At 39.7% G+C, this 21240-nt stretch overlaps 1 protein-coding gene across 1 annotated transcript in view; it reads left to right on the forward strand.

The window, feature by feature from the left end:
• Positions 1-3128: 3128 nt before the first annotated feature.
• LOC109245144 (fatty acid desaturase 2-like protein FADS2B) overlaps positions 3129-21240 on the forward strand; it is a 30203-nt gene continuing 12091 nt past the window's right edge. The window contains exons 1-5 of the mRNA XM_019412468.2: positions 3129-3739; positions 12328-12438; positions 14136-14333; positions 15831-15932; positions 20342-20467. Of these exons, the coding sequence (XP_019268013.1) occupies positions 3413-3739; positions 12328-12438; positions 14136-14333; positions 15831-15932; positions 20342-20467 (864 nt within the window). The 5' untranslated portion in view covers positions 3129-3412. The remainder of the gene's footprint in view (positions 3740-12327; positions 12439-14135; positions 14334-15830; positions 15933-20341; positions 20468-21240) is intronic.

Raw genomic sequence — 21240 nt, forward strand, 5'->3', positions numbered from 1 at the left:
TACTGAGGACTAGGCGGTGCCAGGTTTGAAAAATGCAGGAATGAAAGTGGCTTGTCCCTCAAATAACTCACAAACTCATGGCGGAAATAGACAACAGTTCAGTCAAGACGCAACAAGAGCTACAATCACACTGTGCTGGAGGGACGGGGAGAGCACAGAGGGGATCCAGCTCTAGCAAGGTGGATCAGGAAAAACTAAAAGTGCTGCTTAACCCGAGTTTTGAAGCATTAACAGGAGTCCCCGGGTAGGCAGGGTGGCACGCGCCAGCATGCACAGTGTCCCCTTTGTGAGTCCACATATAGTCTAATGTAGGAGCACAGAAAATACAAAAGGTAGCAGATGGTAAACCAGCGGTGGGCAGAGGTCACACGTTCACCCTTTCTTGTGGATCCTCCAAAAATGCCTAGTTAAATGTTTGCCACATATGTTCTCAGGAGAGGAGTGTCTATTATGAAATCTCATGTTATCTGTAGGCTTAATCTCCACATATGATAGAGCAGAATCGGAAGTGTGCTTCAACTATCGTCACAGAAGAGCATTGAAGAAATTATCACACCAGGGAAATCAGATATGGTTTCTTTTTTTAAAAAATATTTTATAGTTTTATTAAAAACTAATTGACATACATCACTATATAGGTTTAAGGCAAATAGCATGATGATGTGATTTACATATATTGTGAAATGGTTACCACAATAGTTTCAACATCCGTCGGTAAGGCTTTTAAATACAGAGGACAAACTGAGGGTTGCTGGAGGGGAGATTCATCAGGGGATGGGCTAGATCAGTGATGGGTATTAAGGAGGGCACTTATTGGGGTGAGCACTGGATGTTATGTATAAATGATGAATCACTACGTTCTACTACCGAAAAAGAAAAAAGAAGTTTTTCAGACATAGTTTCTTTTTATCTGAGAGCTGGAAGGAACCTCAGATACTATCCAATATAGTATTTCTTGGCATCCTCAAGTACTCTGTGAAGGATTCTGGTTTCATTTGAGTTATAAAAAATAATATGTGTATTAGGATGACCAACTTCTAGCAAATTCTGCTATGCAATTTTGGTGTTCAAGTGTTTTGTGTTTGTGGTCCTGAATATTTTGATACCAAATGATCAGCCAAAGTGATAGTTTTTGGCTTCTTATTCTTTGGGATCTCCAAGTTCTCAAGTTTGAGAACAACTTTATCTGATAATGATCGGCCAAAGTGATAGTTTTTGGCTTCTTATTCTTTGGGATCTCCAAGTTCTCAAGTTTGAGAACAACTTTATCTGATGCAATCTCTCAATGTGAGGTGAGGATTTGGAGACCCAGAAAGGGAAAATGGCTTTGAAATGCATCCAGTTAATCAGTAATGGGGACTAGAAGCCCAGATGACTGGTTCAGCATTTGTTTTAACACAGGGCGGCCACCACCCCTCTGAACAGGCAGCCACAAGTCCCATGACCTTCAGGATCTCTAAATACACATCCAACTTCATAATTCACAGCAATGCAATTTACCTTTATGGCCAGAGAATCATCTTCTAGTTTATCTCAGACGAGGTCTGTGCCCCACCTCTCTGAGAAGCAAGCAGAAAAAGTCAAGATAAATTACTCAAGCTTGGGATAATTAAAATTGTTTTTTTTTAAATCCTCACTCTCTGAGTCTCTCATATGATGGAATTCATGACTTCACATATATACGTGGGAGACTTCTTATGTTCTGATGAGATGATACCATGAAACTGCTGATCCTAAAGTAGGTATTGCTATTTTGTTTGTTGAAGCAGGTAGTAACTGCTTTCCTATTAGGACACTTTTAAAGCAGAGGAAACAATCAATTTTAGCTGTGCTTTACACATATTTGAACTTCATAAGTGGTCACTGAATGAATGGCAAATCGATGTTACCTCAAACACCCATTTAATAAAATATATAATCTAATTAGAACTGGGAGGTGAGTGAACTACTGGGTAGGGGGATTCGTGGAAACACAGGGCAAGGTTCATAAGTACCTGCTGTTCGGCAAAATTCTTTGGGGAACTTTGATGAAATCAGCTATGGTAGTCAAATAATCCTCCATCAGATATAAGACCTTCCAGGATCAAGGTAATTGGGACCAGATGTCCAGTTCCTTCATCCAGCTATTTCCTCTGCTTGGTGCCCTACTTGTTCAACCATTGAACAAATAATTATTAAATGCATACTGTGCTAGACCTACGGATACAATAGTAAACATGATACAAATCTCCATTTTCTCATGGAGCATGTGGTATCAATCTTTGTAGTATTATGAGAATTCTATCCAGGAAAACTTCCGAAATTTATAACCTTGAAATTTTTTTCCTGGTATCTCCTTACTTTTTGCACTTGGTACGGACAAACGTTTTGGCTTCCCAGTCCAAATGATAGAAAGTAACCATTGTTAATATCCTAAATTTACATCTCCTTGATTCAAGATATTAGACAATTCCAGAAGGAGATCTTGGTTCAGTTTAGGTTGGGTAGCTCTCCTGGATCAGCCTCTGTGGCCTGGAGGAGAGGGATGTGGTTGTTCCAATGGAAATACAGTGTATCCTTGAACAACACAGGTTTGAACTCTGTGGGTCCACTTATATCCATGTTTTTCTAACAAATGCAGTACAGTACTGTAAATACACTTTATCTTCCTTATGATTTTCTTAATTATTTGTTTTATTTAGCTTACTTTATTGTAAGAGTAAAGTATATGATACATGTAACATACACAATCTGTGTTAATGGACCTTTTATACTATCAATCAGGCTTATTCAGTAGTAGGCTATTACTGGTTACGTTTTGGGAGAGTCCAAGTTTTATATGTGGATTTTTTGACTGTGTGTTGTTCAAGGGTCAACTATACCATTCAGACAGAGGTTGGGGCAATTCGATTACACAGAGATGATGGAAAGACAATTCAATACATTTCAACCACATGTGGAATTAACAAACCTAAATGTCTCTATCCACAGGCACGCCAGAGAGCTGGGGAACCCAACTCCATGGAGTGGCAGTGTAGGACAGCCCTGTGACCTGAGCCTTGCCCCACAGCCCTGGGGCAGGCCACAACTTTCAGACCAACTGTGATTAGTCCAAGCTCTTTACCAGGGGACATTTAATGATGAAAGAGGATGCTGCTAAGACATCAGCCAGCAGAGAGAAGGAAGGTGACCAAGCCTCTATCTGGGCAGAGAAAATCAGGACAGACAGAGAAGTGTGAGGCTGGGGATGAGCTCATTCTCAGGATGTGAAGAGATAACCAGGTTAAAAAGTTTTCTGTGCAGGCATCAGTAGTATTCTACTGCAGTATTGTACTGTAGTAGAATAAGAAGGAAGGAAAAGTGTCATTTTATGGTCTAATCAGACGCAAATATTAGAAATTTCAGGAGCCAACCTAGAAATCAGAGGGGTACAATGACGATGAAGCTTGAAGACAAGCATGCAGGTAATGGGGACCTTGTAGGAGAGGGTCAGCCATACCTGGGTGAGAAGTATCAAGCGAATGGGAAACCAGTAGCAAATGGGAGAGGAGAGATCTCTGTAAAGCAGGAGGCAAATGGAAAGTGTGGCGTGCCCAGAAAAAGTCTCAACATGTACAGCTGGCAGGAGATCCAGAAACACAATCAGAAGGCTGATCAGTGGCTGGTGATCAATCGCAAGGTCTACGATGTTACTGCCTGGGCCAACAAGCATCCAGGGGGGAGCCGAGTCCTCAACCACTATGCTGGGGAAGATGCCACGGTAAGGAACTCAAAGCTCTGCCTTCTCCCTTCTGACTGGTGGGTGGCTGGGATTTGGCTCTCTTTCCCAAAGCATTTTGAGTACGTGCTCAAACTCCACAATTGCTCATCTCCCAAACCAATTTTTCAGGATTCCTATCCTGCAAGAACCTGAAACCAAATAAGCTTCAAGGACTAGCTCCTATTTTGGGATGGGCTCAGATGCTGACAGTGGGTACTGTTTGTGTATTTTGGATTTTGTTTTCTCTTGGTGTTGTGTTTTCAATTGGAGTCACTGTTTGCTTCCTGGTTTAGTATAGTTGACACACAACATTTCATTAGTTCAAGTGTACAATATAGTGATTCAACAACTCTATACACTAGGCTATGCTCACCACAAGTGTGGCTACCATCTGTCACTGTCTTTTAAGAAGAAAGTTACAAATGCATGAGTAAAATTTGGGAAAAATCATGTCTGTGCCCATCTAGAAATTTCTCAGACTCTTATAAATGGGGTGTGTAAAAGGAAGACAGCAATTCACATGATAGGCATCAAAATGTTAATAACAATAACACAAACCTACAATTATGGATAGTGCTTTTCTAACCCAAGTCACAGGATCAGCTCAGATGATGTGTTGGCAAAGATGCAGGCCTTCAACCACCTTGGAAATAACTGATAAACTCACTCAGCTTGAGACAGCTGAGCTGATGAATCTTTAATTTTCTGATGATGTTTATCTCTAAGAAGTTAGGGAAAAAAAACATGATTCCACATCCAACAAGGTGGAATTAATTAATAAAACAAAACCATCAGGACTTTAGGATAAAATACCCATGCCACCTTGGGATTCATATCTTAAGAATGAAAATCCTGAGTGTGGCCAGCCATGTACCCTAGACTTTATGTAAGTAAATCCAAAAATGTTTGCAGAAAAGATTCTTGCAAAGGAAGATGGTTCAGGAAGGATGGGAGGCTCCAGAGGAGTTCTGACAAATGTAATACCCCATAGCTACTCAGAATTCAGGGAGCCTGAGCTTGGCAACTGGATACATGAACGTGGGAAAGTTGTTGAAATGCTCGCAGCCTCTGCTTCATCATTTGTAAAATGGAAATGACCTTACCAATCTAACTGGTTTATGGTAAATGGGACTAATGCTTGTAAAGTGTTTAGCACAATGTCAAACACTTAATAAAGTTTCATTAAATTCTAACTGTTATGATTTATCTCACTGGCATCCATAGCCTCAGAGGTGTGATTATTATTTCCTGCTTACCACCAGCTTAGAAATCTTGATTATATTTGGTGTCATCTGATTGGGAACAGAGGAGCCCATGGTGGAGAAGCATCATTCTCTCTAGTGAAGGAGGCCAGGACATAAAGGACCTACAATCAGAGACTTACTCTACAACCTAAGAGGTGTTTGCAGGTTGTGCCCTGAAAGGCAACTGTGGACCAAAGAAAGCATAGTCTCTGTTAGCTGGTCCTCAACCCATGACCGCACCTGCCCAGTGAAGAGTACCATTCCTTTATTTACATGGAAACTCTCCTTGAAGCTTCTACTTTCCTCATAAACGCTTAATAGTGATAGATCATTAATTTGCTCATTCATGTAGTCAGCTATTCTAAAACCCTTGTTAAGGGTCCAGCGTAATGATTAAGAGTACAGGTTTGGGAATGGAAAAGGGTTGGCTTGTATCTGAGCTCAACTACTTACTAAGAATGTCTTGAGGAGGTTGATGAAACTCTTGAAGCCTTGGCTTCCTCATCTAGAAATTAGGGATAATAATACCTTCATCTCGCTTGGCAGAGATTAAAAACTGAAAAAAAAAATAGCAGTGCTTTTGTTTTATTATTACTTAGTTCTGAGATGGGTTGTAATTTTCTCCAAAGAAAAGGCAAGACAAATAAATCCACAAAACAAAATGGGTACATAAGTTCCTGTTATTTCCCATATGAGTTGTCTGTTTTCAAACTATATGATTTAAAACTAATGGCATGGTGGTAATAATTAGAGTCTAGGCCCAGTATTTTTACCTGAGAAGAGTTCACTGGGGAAAGTCAGAAACAACCTGTAAGTCCAAGAATAATTGATTATATAGTTATCAATATATCCATATGATGGGCTATTTTGCAATTATTAAAATAGGATTACAAAGCATTTGAGGATGAGACATGCTTATGAAACAATAGTTGGGCACAGTCTTCATGTAAGACAACAGTACGTTCTGGGTTCCATGAAAGGCATAAATGCAACCTTGTGATACATGTACATGAACAAAATATCTAGAACAAAGAAAACAAGTTCGTATCCTAGTGCTGTTCAACCCACTTATTATCTCTGAAGTCCCCACTCTAAGAAAGACCCTGAGAAGCTCATGTTCTTTCTCATGATGGCCAAAGGCCAGTATGACAGGGAAAGGATAACCAAAACTTAGAGGAAATATAGAAAAGTTCATCCAGCTATTTGGAGGACTACCATGTGGAAGACAGGGGAGCTGTATGCAGTTCAAAAGAGTGGCATGCAGTCAGTGGAGGTGAGGTTAGGGCTGGAGGAAGAGAGGATTTTTCGCAGAGGTGGAGTGAAAACAGGATTCACATCAGGAGGAAACACCCAGCCAGAATGGGCATCCCAGCTTAACCACTTCTTTTGCTTAGCACAATATTGGCCCATGGTATGTGCTAGATGACTAACAGATAGTCATTGACTATCATGGCATAAGGAGGACAGAATGTGAGAAAGGAGAGGTAGAGAAAGAGAAAAGAGAAAGGAGAGGGAGAGGAAGCTTCTTGAGAGCTGAGCCATGCCTTCCTCTTCTTTCTCCTCTTCCACTACACATAATAACACTTCCCTAGCACAGCATCCATCCCCATCGGCAACCACCAGGACAAAACCAACCCAGATTTCTAAGCATTAGTGAAAGTGAAAGTAGTAATCAGTATGAGTAGTTGCATCTTCTCTGGGTTGTCAACATTTCTTAAATTATCTGGTTCTCACCAGAACAATGATTCAAGTAGAAAATAGGTGGAGAAGTAGAGAGAGGGGGGTGCTGAGGCACTAAAGGTGAAGATGGGCCATGAGGACATGCTTTCTTTCAGAAAGGCCAGTCTGGCAGCTAAGTGATGGCTGTACTGAAGAACAGTCAGCCAAAATGAAGGAGGGAGCCCAGGGAACATGTTGAAAGTCCTAACAAGGCACTGACCACAGGAATGGAAAAGACGGGGTAGCTGCAAAGGATGTTTAAGAGACATAATTTATAAAATGTGATGAGTGACTGGTTGAGTAATCGTGGAGAAACAGTCTGTCTGACTTGTGCATATGTGACATAGTGAACTGGGTGACTATGTCCATGACAGAATAGGGAAGCCAGGAGGATGAGCAGGTTTGGGAGGGAGAGCAGAGAGAGAGAGAACTGGGGCTGGAGCTCAGCAGAAAGTATCACAGAAAAAAATCTCGGTATAGGGAAGAGCCTTCAAATAATGAAAGTTCTCAAACAATGAAATGAGTTGCAGTGGAAAAATAACCCTCTGCTTATTCCTGTGGGTGAAGGGGAATCTGGGTGACTTTAAGTGAACATTCTCCATTCCGAAAACGCTTTCTCCCAGATAAAGGGCAAAGACGGCATTCTCCTTACAAACTGACCTATTCATAATTCATGTACTACCCAAAATATGAGGGGATTTGTTCTAGCCTTTGCCTTGGAGCACATGAGACCAGAGAAGAGTAAGCATAAGAGAAATTACTCAAAGATGTGGTAATGCATATGTGGTTGGGTGTTGACTAGTCTGGTGAGCTTTTGTGAGATGAATAAATCAAAATCCTTGTTCTAGTTACCTTGTTTTGTGACTGTGTGTATATGTATTTCTCACTGGTGTTTTATTTCCAGAATTTCTTCCCCCAGACAAACTAAATATAATACAAAAAGTGCAATCACTTATTAATTTACTTATTTGGTCTGGCTTTCAAAACCAAATCTCTTAGCTACTAGGCTAAGATAAGATCCTCAATTAGGTTTTATAGAATGACTGAATAAATGAATGGAAGCATTAGTAAACCCGTTAGGCCGAGTGGGTGACATTATTATCCTCATTTAGAAAAAAACCTGAGGCTTGAGAAATTAAGTAATTTCCCCAATATAAGGCAGCTTAGTCCTTTGCTACCCTGCACTGTGCCTTAGTGTAGATTAGGAAGGCACACTCCTTGGGTGGTTGCAGCACAAGATTTGGCAAACAGAACGTTTGCTGGATTTCAGCCCATACCTACCCTCTTGGATGGGTGCCTTTGTGCAGGGGACAACCTCTTGATAGTACTTAAGTTTGTAAATGCAGGGGTTTGTCTCAGGCCTGTGTCGAAACAACCCGTTTTGAAATGAATGTTGGTACAAATTTATGAATAGATTAAGGAGTAGAGATTATGGTTAAGAAGGGAGCCAAAAAGCTAACAGATGAAAATGGGAGATGCTGGGTAGGGAAGAGACATTGGTTCTTAAGACCTGTATCCTCTGAGCTCAACACTTTTGAATGCTCCCAACTTTTTCTTTGTTAGAGAAAGCTTATATTCATCTCTTCATTCCTCCTTTCCCTTACTCATCAGGCATCCACTGAGCCACATGCCATATTCCAGGCAAAACGAGACAGTAGGAATAATTTAATCAATAGTACATGGCTTTTGTCTTCAATAACTCTAACATACGTTGGAACAAATTTATCCAAGAAGGTGAAAGACCTGCACCCTAGAAACTAAGACATTAATGAAAGAAATTGAGGAAGATACAAACAAATGGAAAGGCATTCTGTGCTCATGGGTTGGAAGATTTAATCTGTTAAAATGTCCATTCTACCTAAAACAATCCACAGGTTCAATGCATTCTCTATCAGAATTCCAATGGCATTTTTCATGAAAATAGATTAAATAATCCTAAAATTTGTATTGGAACCATAAATGACCCCAAATAGTCAAAGCAATCTTGAGAAATAACCCACCTGGATTACCTGATATCAATACATACTACAAAGCTACAGATGAATGTATAAAGAAAATGTGATGCCCATGCATGCGTGCACGCGCGCGCGCGCACACACACACACACACACACACACACACACCCGATAGAATACTATTCAGCCATAAAAAAGAACAAAATCCTGCCATTTGCAACAACCTGGATGTTCCCAGAAGGCATTATGCTAATTGAAATATGTCAGACAGAGGAAGAAAAATAGCATATGATTTCACTTATATGTGGAATCTAAGAAAGAAAACAAAACATCAAGCTCATAGATACAGAAAACCAATTGGTGGTTACCAGAGGCAGGAGGTACGGGGTGGGATAAAAGGGTGAAGGAGTTCAAAACTGCAAACTTCCAGCTACAATAAATAAATCATGGGGGTTGTAATGTTTTGCATGGTGACTATAGTTAATAATACTGTATTGCGTATTTGAAAAGTGTTGAGAGATTAAATCTTACAAGTTATCATCACCAGAAAAAGAATTTGGTAACTATGTATGGGGGCAGATGTTAACCAGACTTATTGTGGTGATTATTTTGCAATGCATGCAAATATCAAATCGTTCTTTTGTACACCTGAAGCCAATATAAGGCTATATGAATATTATGCTAATTTTTAAAAAAGAAAAACACAAAGACCACTAGAGAAGGGGGCAGGTACACAGTTTCATTATAATATAATTTGAAAAGCTCTAGGGGCTACAGGAGCCACAGGAGATGGTAAATAACTTTCCTAAGTTAGGTGGAGGCATTATTTAATCTGAATCTTGAGGGGTGAGGAAGAGTATTTATAGAGAGAAAATGGAGGAAGGTAGTTAAGACAAAGGAAACGGTATGTGCCAAGTTTCAGAACAATAGATAGGCATGGAATGTTCATTGAATGGGAAGATGTCTGGTGGACAAATGGCTCATGAAGGGTGATGGTGAAAGGTAAGCCTGGAGAGGCAGGTTGAAGCCAGAGGCAAAGCAATTCAGGGGATTAAAACCTAATATGGAGAGGTATCATTACTATATGCCCAGCAGATACATACAGATTTTTGCATCACCCCAAACTATCTGGCATCACTTCTCTCTTGAGAGGCCTTTCAGAAAAAGAATTATACATGTTAAGGATAGAATAAATTGTTACAGCTTCATGGCTTTAAAGTCACATAGACTTTAGTTCAAATCCTGGCTCTACTATTTACCTATTTGCTGTGGCATTTTGGACAAGACTTTCTCTCCTCAAAGACTTGGTATCTTTATCTTTATAGCACAAATGATGGAACCTCACAGATCTAAGGTGATGATTATGAGTTGGCCCATAGATTGTCTGGTACACAAGATACGCTCAACAGAAGTTAGCACTATCCCATCTCCCCTTCATTTTACCCCCTCTCCTTCCTTCAGCACGAATATACTCGCCCAAGTGTGTTGATATGATAACATAGCCTGTTTTTACAGGTGTTTCAAAAAGAGGATTTCACAACTTCCACAATATCCAGACTCTATTAGGAAATTCTTTTACATTGAATATTCTAAGACTATGTAAACTCCTTTGTTGTACTGCTCATCAGTACAATGAAAAGAGGTCCACATGGCAGGGCAAGGCTTACTATTCTGGAAAAACTCTGTTGGTCTTTAGGATCTGTTATTGCAGTGTTGCCTATGGATTTTGCTGTGAATCAAAAAACAAACAAACAAATAACCCCCCACCAAAACCAACCAACAAAACAAACAAACAAACAAACAAACAAACAAACAAACGATGAACCCAGAAGAATGTTTTTGTCAGCACACTGCTCCAGGTTCTGAATGACTGCTCACAGTAAAATGAAATTTCAATGGCTTACCTTTCTTCTACCTTCTTATCTTGATCCACCGGAATGTTTTCCATCCTATCTGCTCTTAAAGAACAGGTAGAATATTTTGCCAATGTGGATCATTCTGAAATACTTAATAGCCTTCTTAATCACTGGATGGCTGTCTTCCTGGCTCAGGAAACTAAGTTTTAAAGTTGTAGAATGTGAAATTATATAGTATAGCATTTCCAAAGGGGGTCAGAGTAAGTATGCAGAAGCAGAATGGAAAGTAGGGACTGGACTGGTTCTAGCAAATACAAAGCCCTTTTTATATCATTGAACCTAGAGACCATAAGGAGAAGTAAGTCTAAAAAGCTGATATTGCACCCTTCTAATTAATGTTATTCATTACATAAACACCTTCTTAGAAAGTAGGCTTCTACGTAGTTCTTAGATGTATCTAAAGGTGCTTTGCACTTTGAACATGGAAGTTTCATTATATTCACTAAAATAATTCAGAGTTCATTACACATTAAGCATTGGAGTATAGGAAGAAAATCTCTGAGGTGCTGTATTGAAGAGAATGTAGATAGTAAGTTCTTAGCACTAGAAGTATACATATAAGAAAGATGGCTAATATGCTGACTCGCTTAATCCCTAAAGTAACTTTATGAATTGGTTGGCTATTGTCATCACCCTTGTGTTAGAGAAAACAGAAGCACAGACAAGGTCAAGAGACTTGTCCACAGCTTCATAGCTCCACAGCTAGTAAGTAGAAACTAGAATTTAAATGAAGAAAGGCCACTCCAGGGTCCATTTTCCTAGTCAGTACTATGGGATACCAGCACTTTAGAGTCGTGGGTGTGGCTTCCATGTTTTCAACTTATGATGTTGATTGTATTCCCTCACTTTTAATAACTCCTGTACCCAAAGTCATATTAGCAGAAAGCCTAGAAAGTCCACCTCTTGGAGAATTTTCCTTCCCCAAAAATGGTTTAAATCCCTGGAAGGAAAGAGAATATCTTTTAGTTCCAAATATAAGGAGGATATAGGAACCACCACACTTCACATAGCCTCTACCCACAAGGTGCTGCTTAACATGGACCTGAGATGGGAAAAAGCAGTTGGTCATCTCTATGTGCCTGGCTGTCACAACCCTTGCAGAGACTGCCCTAGCACTGTTTAGAAAGAGTGATGAGACCCCTCCAGTGAAAAACTTTGTGAAAAGCATGTACTTTAGACAGCTCAGACCTCAAGGGCTGTACTCCCTTTCTCTCCTGTGCATTAATCCTACACTATCAATGTCAACTTTAACCAGTTTTTTAAAAAAATAACTTAACTCAAATGTTTCATTCCTCTTGGCTTTGGCCAGGAACCAAGAGGGAGATTTGATGGGAGATGTGCTTTTCACAGCTAGTCATGGTTGCTGCATGTTTCTGTGTGGGCAACTTCCACCAAGCCTGATGTTGGACTTTAAGGATTCATCATCGCTTATTAACTCCAGCAAATTAATTCTTCTGGTGCTCAATAAAGTAAACAGCGATCCCTTCCAATGATCAGGAATATCCTGGCTGTGTTGGGCTTGCCTAATGAAGCAGTGCATCAAGCTGGGGGATCTCCAGCATGAAGCTTTCACAAAGTATCTCCAAGGGTAATTTTGATTGTTCAACTGGAGACATCAACCTGGGGTTAGAAGAAATCCTCTGTAATAGAGTCTGCTGATTCCCAAGATGGGCACAGGATAAGGTAAGGAAGGGGACTATTCTGTAGATAAGCATGTGTCTCCTAAGCCTCTATCAATTCTCTGTGATTTACAGGATGTCTTCAGAGCCATGCATCTGGACCTTGACATTGTAAAATTGTACCTTAAGCCGCTGCTCATCGGAGAGCTTGCCCCAGAAGAGCCTAGCCAGGAGAGACACAAAAGTGTGAGTGGGGTCTCAGGACTCAGAAACATGCGGAGGGATGAGGACAAAGGCCAGTTGAGCGATTCCTGACATATCCAAGAACTGATCATTTTCTGTGAGATGCCTGACATCATGGCTGGGTGAACCTGCTATACCATAAATGAGTAGCTTCTACGTGTTACAAAATAATGTCATCCTCCTTAGACACTCAGAATTCTTAAACCTCTGTGTAAAAAGGAAAGAAATGTTTGGTCCTGTACCAAACAGAATTTCCATGTTTCCAAGTACCTCTTTTTTTGCCCAGATATATCTAGATACAATTTTTGTCCAGTGACTGATTATAAAAATGTTTGATGTCTGTGTCTTTTAAAGTGAGTTCCATGAGAGCAGGGAATATCTATCTATCTATCTATCTATCTATCTATCTATCTATCTATCTATCTATCTATCTATGTATCTATGTATCTATGTATCTATCTGTGTATCTATGTATCTATGTATCTATCTATCTATCTATCTATCTATCTATGTATCCAAGTATCTATCTATCTATATTGCTTATCTCTGTGTACTCAAGAACCCCCCCTGCACAGGATCAGACATATAGTACAGACTCCATAAATAGCTATTGGATGAAAGATGTGAATATATCATAACAGAAGCCTTTTCTACATTTGGTGAAACTATAGTCCAAGGAAAATAAATTGCTTTCTGAAAGTCCCATAGTTGGTGTATCAGAAAACTGGGATTCCAAGTCACTTATTTCTGGCCCCAGTCCAAATTAAAATTTTGCTTCTAGAATTATGTTCATAGCTTTTTCTTTTTATGCTACAAATTTCTCTCCTTTTGTGTATCTCCTTGAACAGTCTTGTTTTCTTTCTTATGCCCTGGTCGCTGTGTCAACTGTCCTGGTTTCAAACCCATTAGTCATTAAGCTAAGAGATATTTCTTCCCATCTCTTGCACTGACTCTCCAGTTTGGTTGGCGAGCTTGTAAACCAATACTAGCCTTGACCATGCACACACATGCACATATGCATGTCACACACACATAGGACCGGGAAACTTACCCTCCCACACATACACACAGACACATCAGCACACACACACTAATGCCACAAGAGATCCTGCCTTGTTCCTAGTGGCCCATCAAGCAGCTCACAGGAAAGTCTTCCTTTGAACCAATTTACATGAACTGCATTTTTCTATTTTTATCATCTTTAATGAAAGGGCCCTTTGCAAAACTGATCTGATGATGAGGTAGAAAATTCTGTGTAAAGTATGTATGGTAACACAAGTCCATATAGACCACACAGTTCCCTGAAGCATAATCGGTGATCAATCAATACCTGAAACAATACTGATGGTTTAAAAGACAACTGTTAGACACTACTCCCCTAACAACTGTTAGACAATAACTCCTAGACCTCCCCGCCAAACCCTACTGTTTCTGAGTTCCAAAACAGTTTGAGGACAGTTTACAAATCACTACCCATTTTTTCTCTTCTCCTGAAAAAAAAAATATTATCATAACCTTTTTAAAAGGTTTTGTTTGCTCATAGTTTTATGTTTTTAATTTTGCTCAATTAAATTTGTTAATATCCTTAAATTTCTATTCATAAAAGTAAGGTATTAATAAAGTAATAAAAGAGATTATTAATTGTGTTCATTTGTGTTCCCTGAGGGAACTAATTCCTTCCCTGAACATTTATTTCTCAGTCCCAGCTGGTGGAAGATGTCCGAGAATTGCGGAGAACATTAGAGGCCATGAACATGTTCAAGGTCAACCCAGTGTTCTTCTTCCTTCACTTCGCCCAGATCTTGATTTTAGAAACTCTGGCTTGGCTAATAGTGTGGCATTTTGGCAGTGGCTGGCCTGTGACAATATTCATCTCCTTCCTTCTCACAATTTCCCAGGTAAGCACGTACCCAAAAATCAAGCAATGGCTTTAGGGGACAATTCAGAATTGTCTCCTTCTCCCTTTAGACCTGCACCAGGTGCTTCCTGACACTTCCTGGCAAGCTACTAATCCACATCTGACACCAGCAAGTTACCACATCTTGCCAGGACCCAGTCTTTTGTCTGTAAAACGGGATAACAATCTTTATGTAAATATTCTCTACTAAACAAGTTAACGTGTAAAACACTTAGCACAATGACTAGCACATAGGAAATATTTAATTTATGACAGATGCTCGTCTTTGCCCAATTGTATCCATACCAGTTCAGTAACTGAAGTCGTTTCTCAGCCATGTAACACTCACCTTTATCTTTTATTCATCTTCCAACCAATAAAAAGAGAGAAAGGCAAATCAAGAAACAGAATCTTAACTACGGAGAATGAACTGATGGTTACCAAAGGAGAGGGGGTGGGGGGATGTATGAAATAGGTGATGGGGATTAAGGAGTGAACTTGTCACGATGAGCACTGGGGGTTGTACAGAGGTGTCGAATCACTGTATTGTATATCTGAAGCCAGCATTACACTGTATGTTAACTAACTGGAATTTACATAAAAACTTAAAAACCTGAACTTATGGATTCCACCATAAATTGTAATCAAACTGGCACCAGCAGAGCATTGGATAAATCTTTGTTGAATGGAGCGTGAATCTCTGAACACGGGTTTCTGTGAGCACAACACTGTGGGGGGGACACGAAAGGAAATGCACCTGGTTCCTTCCCTGGGGAAAAGAGTCTTCCACTGGGGAGACCGATGTTCAAACTGGTAAACATTCTATGTGACAGAATGACATCGGTGCCAAAGAGAGGAACCAGCATATGCTGTTAAAGCAGAAAGAGGCATTTAATTCTCATGAGGATAACTGGGGAAGGTTTTATGGAAAATTAATGTCAAAGTTAATTCCAGAATTTATGATATGTTATTTACTTATTTTTTGTAAAGTCAACTTGCTTTATTCCTTGAAAAGCAATTTTTTTGGAAACTGGAAAGGAAACAAATATTTGTTTGGTGCTTAACATAAGCCAAGCACTTTGGGGGTATTTAAGTTTGCCAACAGTCCATGAGTAAGGTATTATTATCCCTACCTATCAGATGAAGAGCTGAGGTTCAGAGCTACTGAGTAACCTGCCAAGATCTGTGCAACACATACATGGTAAAGAACAGTTGAGAACCCAAATCTGCCTGACTCCAAAGGCCATACTCTTTGTCCTCCTCACTGGAAGATTTGACAGTGGTAAGGAAAATGTTCTAGGCTGAAAGAACTCAGTTCACAAAGGCACACAAGTGGGAAAGAATGCAATGTGTGGGAAATAGAAAGTGAACTTGGCTTGGGGCCAGATGAGATCCCCCACCATTCTTCTCCAATGGGCTCCTGAATCTATGGGCGGGCTCATTGATTAATTTCTTCTTAACTCCTCAACCTCTCTAACAACAACTTAATCTCTTTTAGGTTCAGTGTTTTTTTCTGCAACATGACTTGGGACACACTTCTATATTTCCAAAGTCCAAGTGGAGCCGCTTGATGCAAAAAGTTGTGATGGGTCATCTCAAGGTACAGGATGTTCATGGAACATGATGGAATTCTCAAAACTCATTTCCTCAGACTATGGTTACCAAATTTGTGTGCTGATAGGAGTAAAAAAAGTGTTTGTGCATAGATTTGCAAATAAATATAAATATAATAAAAATGTAGGTACTATATATATATATATGACATTATAATATATATGTTAAAATTAGAATTTGGAATTTTTATGAGGGAAGGTTTATTTTTATTTAGTAAATTCCAACAGTTTTTTTTTCTTACACTAATAAAGTCTTTGGCCCAGTCCCTGGTACCCAATTAAGAAACCACCTTGGAGGAGAACAATTGTACCTTTATAAATGAAGAGGTGCTCTGTAAAATCATGAATGGGAATGTTTCTAGAAGGAATCTGAATATTTACTGCTGGGAAGCTACAGGAATCTGGCAAAGCCCGATTTGTCTTAGAAAGACAGGGCTATGAAGAAATAGGAAAGGATGCAGAAGAGATAATAGTGAAGAGAAAGAGAAAAAGTGGACAAGACAGGTCAGATGGCACTGTTCAAGAGTCAAGGGCTGCAAATCCCAGAAGGCTGGAAACAGCAGTGATGATGATGGCAGTTGGCCTTGTATCCCTGCCCAAACTCCAGGAGAGCATATACTTTGTCCTATGTGCCACTATGCTGCAGCACCTAGCAGAGTGCTTGGCACATAGTAAGCCTTCAATAGCATTTGTTGAGTGGATGGATGGATGGATGGATGGATGAACCAAGGTAACAGTACAGGACTGCTAAGAGTGGGTGCTAGATCTGACTCTGAAAAGGCCCCTTGTGTGATCTTGTCTGATATCTGACTCTCCATGTCCTTATCTCTAATATTAGGAGTTAAACTGGATGTCTGCTTTTCTAGGACATTCTAGGATTTAGTGACTATGTACACTGGCCCAGACAGGGGAGAAATGCCTCTGAGCCTTCCACGAAGCCAAATATTGCATTCAAGCCAGCTCATTTTAGAAAAAACTCATAGGCACTTTTGTTTTGTCTTAACACTGTTGTTTTATACTTAACTGGAAGATACTTAAAATCACCGTCTTATCTATCCTCTTTCCAGTCGAGCAAACAAAGTTTAAGTAGATTCAGTAACACTGAGTGGGATCTGGGTTCCTATTAGAATTATGTCTGTTACTCAAAATTGTTAGAATGAATAACATATTGTCATTTTATTTGATGTTTTATTTAGCTGGGAAATTCCTGTAGGTGCACTGTTCTGCCCTCCATCCACTAGTGCTAAATTGACACTGTTTCTGTGTTCAATCAGAAATCTTTACCACAGAATAAAAGAAGGAAATCCCGCACAAAGAATTAGGTAATGGACCCTCCCAGTCTCCTTCCCCTGTTTTGAGGAAGTCAGAGGGAAAAGGAGACTCATGTGACCTGGAGATAATTGACAGTTGATCTGGTGTCAGTATATGTAATGTTTCAAGCTCTACCCTTGCTGGTGCTTTAAAAAAAAATCATTGCTTTTCCATTGGTCCAAATTTGTACACTGCTCTTTCTCTATGAGTTGTGTTGCCAGAAACAAGTTTTGCACTAGTTGAAATGAACACAACCTTGATAACTCATGAACAGAGGAAGTAAATGGGAAATGCTCTAAAAGCTAATTGAGTGCACTGGGCCTTTTGCAGGCAAAACCAGCAATTTGTGAGCAAAATGAATACAGGTTTCAATCATCTGCAGCAAACTACCTAGAGGAAGGAAAGTTGGGAAGGAGGGAGGTAACAAGGAAAATTGTAATAGAAGCAGCAACAACTTCATCTTCTACATACATTACAATTTTAAATTTCAAAACTTGATTTCATGCCAATTTACCCTCCCCCATGGAAAAGCATAAATATATATTGAGATTTTGTTGGAATATGCTTTCACTACCTGTGCTAGTAATGGTGTATGTCTGGTCTTTGCTTTTTTGTGTGTGTGTGCAGCAAAAGAGCCCTTCTGAAAGTACACTGTGAAATGTCTGCACACATTTTGGACTTCTGTGCAATGTTCAAATCAAAATGGACTCCCTGTAGCATATTTTGCGACATCCCCTCCCCAACACCCAGCATGCCCAGTTTGAAAACTATAAGAATCAAGTGTCATTATAGGGACAAAGAGATAGAATATTTGATATTAAGATCTGCCTTGAAAATCTGGCCTATCCTGTTTCCATGACTACATCCTAAAATAATTTTTGGGGGGGGGGGGAGTGTCAAGTATGTTATTTCCTGTAACGTTTTTCTCATTCATTTCACAGATGAGGAAATTACCCAACGCCACATACACCCAGTAGCAGGGATTTGAATTCAGCCCCCAAATGGCTTCAGAACAATGTTTGGAATCCTTATAATGCACCAAGAAAGGACCTAACATGGAAATGAGGAATGGCTTAGGGTGGTTCTTATATGGAATTTGGTACAGGGGCAACCTATTTGCACGTAGCTGATTATCTTCACTTTCAGCTGGATCACTATCCCTCACCTCCAGTAATTGTGGCTTCCAGACCAAGGGGTGAGGGTAGAGCCAGCTGCCTTATCACACCCATAATTACTCTGACATTACCAGTTTCCACAGATAGTCATTGACTGCAAGGATACAGTCAAAATGTTAGCTCACAAAGGATTAAACTAACAAAGTGAATCATTGTTTATCACAGTGCCCTTGTTTCTGTATTGCTCCTGTTGGGTTGTATGTTGCATAAGTGTGGGAGCTCCATTTTATCATGTCTAACTTTATACAGCAAATACTTGGCTCAGTGTCTGATGCATGGGAGGTATTTCAAAATAAATAATGAACGGATAAACAGAGAGAAAGTGCACAACTGTAAGGGTGAGTGGGTGGTATGCAGCTTGGTAGGAGACGAGCAGAGTGCAATGGAGACCCCACAGGGGGAATAAAAATTGATGAGTACACCTTGAGTTTGACATATCATGAACCACCCACAAGGAAATGTTTGGAAAGTGATTTCCCTTTCACGCATGAGATTCAGGGAAGAGATGTGGGATGCAGGAAGAGAGATTCCACCATAAGGATGGTAGGGAGTGTTAGTGGTAAAAAGAGACTATCACTCCGGAGGGATGATAACACGAGGGTTTGCTAAGAGAGGACTCTGCAACAAGACTAGAAGGCAATGCTCACATGATTTTCAAACATTCCCTTCCCCCTCTACCATGGATGTATAGTGCCTAGATGAGTATAGCCCAACAGAAATATAATTCTAAGCCACATTAAAATGATATAAATCATTTTAAATTTTCTCATCGCCACATCTTAAAAGATAACTTTATTACCACATATATATTCAAAATATTATAATTTCTACATGTAATCAATATGAAAGTTGTTAATATGATATTTTACACTCCTTTTTTCATACCATGCCTCAAAATCCAATATTATACACATACAGCCATCTTAATTCGACTGGTCACACTTCAAGTGCTCAATAGCCAGCCTGTGGCTCATGGCTACCATATTGGACAGTGACGATGTAAAACATGTATAGGCCAGTTATTGAGATATATCAAATATGCAATAAAAAACAAATACTGCTTATTCTTATGTAATAATCTATGTAATAGGGGAAAGGAGAGGAAATTGAATATCTCAATATGCCAACATTTTACATACATCATCTCATGTCTCCCCAAACAACCCATGGAGGTAAATGTCATTACTGCAGATGGAATAGAGCCTCAAAGAGGGTGAAATTTACCCAGACCACACAGCAGTATTTCTATATCCAGGGTAGGAAACCACATTGATGTGCTACCAAATCCTTGCTCTATTAAAACCTTTATACTGTCATTGAGAGAAAGAAAATCATAAGCAACCTAATCAGAGATGATTTGAACTCGGCATCAGTTAAAATATTTTTATTCTCATTTATATTTATATGAGATCATTGAAGCCTGAACATGCAAGAATCTGAGCCAAGCCCCCTACAAAATCATTTCAGATCCATGATTCTTTGAAATACTGATTAAAGCAGGATTCCTAGGACCGTTTTTTTCCCGAGAGCTAATTAAAGTTTTAGAGTTGAATTTTCTTTATTTGTAAAATAAGAATACTAACTGCCCTTCCTACCTTCAGGATTTTTTTAATGAGGACCCCCACCCAAAGTAAAGGATGGAAAAACATTTCATTTTACCAGTTTTTGTGAATTTTCATGATCAGGAGTTGCATTAGCCTGAATTTGTGTTCCTGGATCCCATGATTATTTGATTGTAGGCTTTGAAAGTCTCTGTCCAATGAGCCATTCTGTGACCCAGCAGTCAGGGAACAAGTTCCAGAAGCTCAGATATCTTACTTTGACTTTGGAGATGCATGCAGAAAACTCTGAGAGCGAAGGACATCCCAGGAGAGAAATCTTGCAGCTAATGAACCCTCTCTTCTCCTCAGGGCCTGTCAACATGCTGGTGGAATCACCGACACTTCCAACATCACGTAAAAACAAACATCTACCCCAAAGACCCAGATATTAATACAGGCCCACTTTTCGTGAATGGATATTTGAAGCCTGCCCAGGTATGTTTAGAGCTGCTGCAAACATGAGAAATGTTCCCGGAAGTGGTTCCTGGAAATGTCTATGGTCTTGTCCTGGAAAGATCGAGCTGAGGGTTCCCACTTCAAGCATGTTCTCAGAACACGTCTCCTTCTTTTATGTCCGGTATAGAGATGTGAAGTAACTGATTCTGGGGTTGTATGAATAGAAGAAGATGTGAAGCATGGGACTCTGTGACTTGAAAGGACACGTCGCCAACCTCCAACAGCAGGAAATATGATAACCCGTATCACTCTGCTTGAGCAATCCTGGTGATAGACAGATCCCTGCCCAGTGGCCCTCACTACTTGTAAGGCAACAAAAGTTAATGTTAGGTAGTGAAACCACATGACTGAGGTTGGCAATGACTTTCCAAAGTTGGACGAGGATGAGACATTCGCTCAGAAAAAAACGTATCAGTACATCCAATAAGCACTAAATCACAAATACCTGAATAACTAGCTATCTCAACTAAGTCTAGCTCAGTGAGGAAAGGCTGTGCTGGTATTTTTAGTTCATGTTCATTTTGTTCATTTAAACATGAACCACAGCCCAAATGTTTTCTAAGACACTTAGAGATCTCACCTCTCATTTGGACTTGTTAAACAATAGAAAAGGGAGGGTAAAGTCAACTCCAGAATTTTTCAGTTATTGATTTTATTTAGCCTCAACTTAAAATCATCATGTAAAGGACGATTACCAATTTTTTTAAGGAGAAAGTCTTACTTCAACAAAGGAGGTATGAGGATAATCACAG

The sequence above is a fragment of the Panthera pardus genome, unplaced genomic scaffold (genome assembly GCF_024362965.1).
Source record: "Panthera pardus isolate Hobbes unplaced genomic scaffold, ASM2436296v1 HiC_scaffold_12, whole genome shotgun sequence".
Taxonomy (NCBI): domain Eukaryota; kingdom Metazoa; phylum Chordata; class Mammalia; order Carnivora; family Felidae; genus Panthera; species Panthera pardus.